The sequence below is a fragment of the Sinocyclocheilus rhinocerous genome, unplaced genomic scaffold (genome assembly GCF_001515625.1).
Source record: "Sinocyclocheilus rhinocerous isolate Xijiao unplaced genomic scaffold, SAMN03320098_v1.1 scaffold806, whole genome shotgun sequence".
Classification (NCBI taxonomy): domain Eukaryota; kingdom Metazoa; phylum Chordata; class Actinopteri; order Cypriniformes; family Cyprinidae; genus Sinocyclocheilus; species Sinocyclocheilus rhinocerous.
Genome location: NW_015648045.1, coordinates 416,819 through 423,509, shown reverse-complemented (window position 1 = coordinate 423,509; position 6,691 = coordinate 416,819). Strand labels below are relative to the sequence as shown.

The following is a 6,691-nucleotide window of genomic DNA, read 5'->3' as shown; positions in this document are numbered from 1 at the left end:
AATGTGGGGGGGGGGGTTTTATTTATTTTTTTATTTTTTGGTTTGTTTATTTCAGCCATATAAGGAGTAATAACCCAAGTCATTTTTCATGATTCCGGTAGTAGCCTGAATGACTAGATTTTATTGAACCACTCCAATTAAAAAAAGTTATTATCCGTTCAGTTTTTTTATAACTTTACTAGAATTTGTAGAATTAAATTGTAATTTGCCAACTTAAACACCCTTACATTTTAAAATATAGAGATTAATAAACATTTGACCCACTAAATTAATTTTATATGATTTTTGTTTCCCTTATTTGTTTAAATGCCACAAAACAACTAAAAGCTTACAAAAATAAAAATTTTCAGTTCCTTAAAGGTAAATGACTTGCTGCTACCATTTGATGGGTTCGGTACATATTCATTCCACTGCATTCATATGATCATCATTTGATAATGTGTATGGTTATAGTGAGAAAAAAGATAATAAAGTGTTTTGGAAATTATTCTTCATTGTGTTTTGGACATTTGTTGTTTCGACTCCCCTACCTGGAGCAAGAAGTCCCCTGTCATCTGATGCATCTGATGTTGCTGCATAAAGCATATCTGACAATTTTTTTAATGTATTATTTTTTTAATGTGTCAATGTGAAATACTAGATCAAATATTGTGCAAATTTATGCATTGTGACAATACTTTTACATAATGGGGCAGGCAGACAAAAAACACAAAAATCACAATAAAAGAGATGCATGTGAATTATGCTATATAATAATAATAATTATATATGTTTTATTTGGTTTGGTTAGGAATAGACTATGCATTTAGGTTGAATTATTCCACTCAATTGGCCTGAAATTCACATGGAAAATCTGAATTAATAGGACCATAACTATTCTATCTGGTCAAGATGTGTATGTGGGAAAATGAATAATACCCCATTTTTTCGTAATCAGATTGATGAAACTGAATATATCACATTTGTTTATGCTTTTAGAACACTAACTTTTATTCTTGTCTGATGTGTTATTAAAGAGGGATTAAGGTGTTATTGGTTAATTTATGAACTGCAGTTTATGAACATGTATAGGCTATCTACTGGTGCCATAAGCACCGGAAGAGAGTTTAAATTCATTTTTTGTTATATGAAAGGATCACATTTTAGGTTACACTTTATTTTAAGGGGTCCTTGTTACAGTGTTAATTATACATTTAAGTTCGGAGTAATATTAATTAACAACATATACTTACTATATGGCCAGGGTTAGGATTAGGGTTTGGCTTAGGGTTACTTGCATGTAGTTATGCATAATTTATTGTTATTATAATAGTAAGTACATGTAACGTGTAACAAGGACACCTTAAAATAAAATGTTACCACATTTTACCTTACATTTATCAATAACCATGTACTTACAATACAGTTTTTTATTACACTTTTTTTCTTGTATAAATGAATTATATACCATATATAGGCTATTATATGGTAGCCATAGTTTACATTAAAATGTTTAATTGCTACAGTTATTATTACACTGAACTTTGTCAATTTTATGTTATCCAGCACCGTGTAAGAAAAAGAAAGAAAGGACTGGGATTCTGAAAACTTCTTACATGGTTCTCATATAGGCCTATTGTCTTATTTTTATTTATTATTAATGTAACAGTGATTGTAGCAGCTGATATTTTGGCAGAATTGTCGATTTGGGTACTAATAATGCAGTATTAATTGTTACACTGAAATATTTGCGAATCTCGAGCTTTTAAGACCCAGAGGGGGTCCGTCGCTCCATCTCATTGATTACGTATTTGAAGCCGTATCTTCAGCCCGGTGGTCAGCGTGTCTTAATTGACAAGTGGATTCGGTCTTTCAGCGCTGCCCCACGGCGTCGTGTCGACACAAGTCAACACCTGCAGCCATTTTACGCTCCGATGTCGTGAATCAAATCCATCTCTGAGCAGCCCGTCTGCACCCTTGAATCCAGCAGGTCAAAAATGGTGAAAAGAAAGAGCTTGGATGACAGTGACCGGGAAAACTGCCGGGGTATCCCTTTTCCGATCCAAACCTTCCTATGGAGACAGACCAGGTCAGTGATTTAGTCGTGGTATAACAGGTGTTTTCTGCGAGTGATTAGTCTGGTTTCCTCGTATATGGCTCCCGCAGAGCGGTTCTCATTCGTATGCATCTCTCATACCGGTCTCTGAATGGATTTCTGTTGCGCTGAGTGTCTCGTGCGTCATCTTTTCACACACCGCCGCACCTTGTGTGTCTTAGAATGAAACCCTGAACAAAATTTGCAGAATGTTCTATCGAATATTTCATCTTCGTAGAGCAATCGTGCTGTCAGTGCCTTATCAGAGCTCGTCATAATTCAGTTTCAGTTAAAATCATGCTGTGGCACAGTGTCCTTGGCGGCTCGATTATGGCTGTTATTTTATACAGTTTTATGATATGATATGAAACTAAATAAAAAAATGTATCTGTTACAGTGCGTTTTTGCGGCCGAAGTTAGGGAAGCAGTATGAAGCCTCCTGTGTGGTGAGTGTATGAATAATCATAAGTGAACACCTTCACCTGTGAATAATCTTTCCTTTATCTCAGAGACTATAAGCCTAAATCAGAGGTTTATATACATATTTGATTAACTGATTTAACCTTAATATAACCTACTGAAATACCACAAAGAAATGACCTATACTGACAACCACTAGTAAACACAAGTGAAAGAGAAAGCCACACACACACACACACACACATATATATATATATATATATATATATATAGCAAAGCTAATTTACATATGTACAGTAATACTGTATATACTGTATGCACACAAATACAAAATGGCATAATGGTTACACGCATCATGTGTGACTCATGACACTAACATATTTCAATAAACAATAATTTAACAACATAAGATTTGACATAAACCTTAAGGTCCATAACTGGTAAGAAAGAACTAAGAAGAAACAGAATTATTTCAAACAAATGTCATACAGGGAATTCTGGGAATTTCAATTTACAATTTTTCACTGTAATTTATAAGATGACTTGTTCATTTCCAAAAACTGTTAATTTAACAGTATATTACTTTTTAAATGTTCTGTTAGATTTATTTGCGTTTTTTCGCCATAATAAGGGAACCTATACCATTAATCAATTAACAGGTTTTTACTTGAGCACTCTTACAGTAGTTTACTGTTAAAATAAAAATAATTACAGTGTGTATCCTCCTTAAGTGTTTTTGTTTTCAAACTGAGGTTAAAGTAATGAACTATGCATTTGTTTTTTATTAAGCATTCTGCAACCCTATCTTTCAAGACTGGAAATCATGAATTTAACTGTGAATATTTTGTTCTATTGACAGAGTTTTTTGCATACAGTTCTGTTAATAATAATAATAATTATTATTATTATTGGGATTAGTATTAGTATGCCATATGACTGACAGTCTTGCTGTTATATCATGTTTTCTTTCTTGTGTACAAATAATACTGTAACAGGAAGAAGCAATCATTTAATAAGTGCTCTTGAGGATTATGTCTCACGTTTTATCCTGCCTATAGTCATTTGAGCGGGTGCTGGTGGAGAACAAACTCCACGGGCTCTCTCCAGCCCTCACTGAAGCCATCCAGAGCATCTCTCGCTGGGAGCTGGTCCAGGCTGCTCTGCCTCATGTTCTCCACTGCACTGCCATCCTTCTCTCGAACCGCAACAAGCTGGGTAGGAACCCTTATTAAACTACAATTTCTATGTCCTTTGTGCACTGTGTGTTTGGGTGAGTTAATTCTGTGGTTAATTTTATTGATCAGCATGTCCGCAATCTCTCTTCACCAGGACACCAGGATAAACTCGGGGTAGCTGAAACGAAACTCCTTCACACTCTACATTGGATGCTTCTGGAGGCGGCCCAGGAGTGCCACCAGGAGCCTGGCTTGGGACAGGGCTGGTCTGGGGGTAGCAGTGGTAGCAGTAGTGCCTACCTTCAGCCCATGGGGAACCAGGGTCTCACAGACCACAATGGCAGCACAGCTGAAGAGAATGAATATGCCCGTGCCAAACTCTACCACAAGAACATGGCCACTGTGGAGCTCTTTGTGTTTCTCTTTGCCCCCCTCATTAACCGGATCAAGGTTGGAACTTTTACTGTTGATATTATGTTTTTTTTTTCTCTGCAGGGCTCAACAATGCGGATGTCCTGCTGGCCCAAGGCCAGTGTGAAAGAGTTCATGGAAGTGGCTGCATTGCCACTGAAAATATTACATCATTGATATTGTGCATTCATTTTAATGCCTTCGTTTTCCATGATCTGTTCTACATTGTTGCTGTAAATTCTTCTGATTTGTCACAAGATAATGTTATCTAGGTGGCAAACATAGATGAGATTAGCAGAAGTGAGTTTCATTACAGCTGTATAATTTCCAGCTTGTATAAATTAAAATAAAACATATTCTAATTATTATAGTGTAATATAATAATTATATTATTTAATTATAATTATTTAATCATTTCAGTATTTTAAAGATGAAAAATGTTACCTCAACATTCGCTGAAAAAATAAATATTTCTAGCAAATATAAAAATATAAACTGATAATTTTTTTGTGGTGGGGCAGATAAAAATTTTTTATGACAAAGCAAGGAAAATTTTATTGTTGAGCCCTACTTTATCAGTTCAAAATCCTTAATTTTATGGCTGTGAATGTACTTTTTTATTTTTGCAAATAATGATTTATTAATTTAGCTTAAACTGCTAAAAAATGTTGATCATTTTGCATTTGGCAGGAGTCTGACCTCACCTTTCGACTGGCTGGTGGACTTGTTATTTGGCAGCCAATGTGGGAGCACCGTCAACCTGATGTTCCTGCTTTTTATGCCCTTGTCAAACCCATGCGTAACATTGTTACAGGTCAGATTTCTGTAATTTTTTTACGGTTCTTCTATCACTTCTGTCCTCAACAACAATTAAATTTTTGCTGTGTTTTACCAGCGTTAAACCCAAAATACAATTCTATCTTTGCTCATTGTTCTTTATGTGTGTACATCGTTCATGCTTCACACATCTGCTATCTCTGCTATATTCTCCACAGCAAAGAGGAATTCTCCAGTGAATAACCAGTGTAGTCCTCATGATACCAGTAACCCATGCCCTGCAGTGAGTATTCAGACTATGATTTGCAGCTGCACAGCCCCTTGTGGCTCATTTAGTCCTGGCGTATATTAATTTCCTCTGGTAGTGCATTAACATCATTGTTCAGCTGGGGTCATGTGATTTCCTCTTCTATCTCGGCTTTCAGGTGGTATGTGAATCAGACCAGCCAGACTCCTCCTCCCCCTCGGTGACAGGACAGAGCTGTCGCCGTGGCAACTCTGTGGAGAAGGGAGGGTCCTCAGAGCAGGCCTTTGAGAAAGGATTTTCACAACCAAAGAAGTGAGTGTTTGTACATACAGGTGGTGCATGTAGCAGGTTCCTATTTATTAATCTGTTTTGAATTGAGGGAAAACATCAAACATCAATCATATTAAGACTTTGTGGTTCTACTCTGACAAAAATTGTATACTTTTATAAGTTTCCATAAATTAATTGATCAGTTAATGCAATCACTATCATGAAATAATAATGACAAAATTGTTCATGTTTTTTTAAAGAAAGTCTCTTCTGCTCACCAAGCCTGCATTTATTTGATCCAAAATACAGCAAAAGCAGTAATATTTTGAAATATTTTTTACTATTTAAAATAACTGCTTTCTATTTGAATATTTAAAATGTAATTTATTCCTGTAATCAAAGCAAAATTTTCAGCATCATTACTAGTGTTTACTGTTTAGTGTCACATTATCCTTCAGAAATCATTATAATATGCTGATTTGCTGTTCAAGAAACATTTTGTATTATTATTATCAATATTTAAAACAGTTGAGTACAATTTTTTCAAGATTCTTTGATGAATAGAAAGATCCAAAGATCAGCATTTATCTGAAATAAAATTTTTGTAACATTATACACTATGCCATTCAATATATATATTAGGGCTGTCAATCGATTTAAATTTTTAATCTAATTAATCACATCCTTTTTCTGTGATTAATCACGATTAATCGCACACTTCATGAAATTAAGCATAGACCATTTATCTTGTTTCAAATGTTTATTTTGTCATCATTTGCTATATCCAGCAAAGTAAACCAAAAGATTGAAGGGTGATTCTCAAAAATCTATATTTTCTGCAAGCTTTTTTCAAGATAAATTTAGATGTCTTTCCAAAAAAGGACACTTAGAAACTCCAAAAGGACACCAAAGAACCAAATTCTATAAGGAGCCTATATAAGCACATATGAAAGAAAAAAAAATCTGAATTTTATAGTATGTGTACAGTGCAACAGCAAAGAGCTTTTTTACATTTTAGAGAAGCCAAGTTGCGATACCAAACAGGACCACATGGAGATGCCAAAAAAAAACTAAACCAAAATCGCCTGCTGACTGCATATATCTACTACAGTACACGCACGGATCCATTCAGAATAACGAAACGGCAACATACACATGACAAATCAAAACATTATCGTGAATATGTGTGGAAACAACGTGAATGTACGGAAATGTCTGTGCCTGTGCATAAATACAATGTGCAATCAGTGCGTCAAGAGCACTCATACACGCATTATTATAACGGACTCACGCGTGCTTACTGTACGACTCCTGTAC

The 6,691-nt window shown here is 35.1% G+C and overlaps 1 protein-coding gene across 1 annotated transcript in view; it reads left to right on the top strand.

Annotated features, from left to right (window-relative positions):
* Positions 1-1,837: 1,837 nt before the first annotated feature.
* unc80 (unc-80 homolog (C. elegans)) overlaps positions 1,838-6,691 on the top strand; it is a 60,644-nt gene continuing 55,790 nt past the window's right edge. Inside the window, exons 1-7 of the mRNA XM_016514074.1 lie at positions 1,838-2,068; positions 2,472-2,520; positions 3,553-3,709; positions 3,824-4,119; positions 4,771-4,894; positions 5,076-5,140; positions 5,283-5,416. Coding sequence (XP_016369560.1) covers positions 1,977-2,068; positions 2,472-2,520; positions 3,553-3,709; positions 3,824-4,119; positions 4,771-4,894; positions 5,076-5,140; positions 5,283-5,416 — 917 coding nt within the window. The 5' untranslated portion in view covers positions 1,838-1,976. The remainder of the gene's footprint in view (positions 2,069-2,471; positions 2,521-3,552; positions 3,710-3,823; positions 4,120-4,770; positions 4,895-5,075; positions 5,141-5,282; positions 5,417-6,691) is intronic.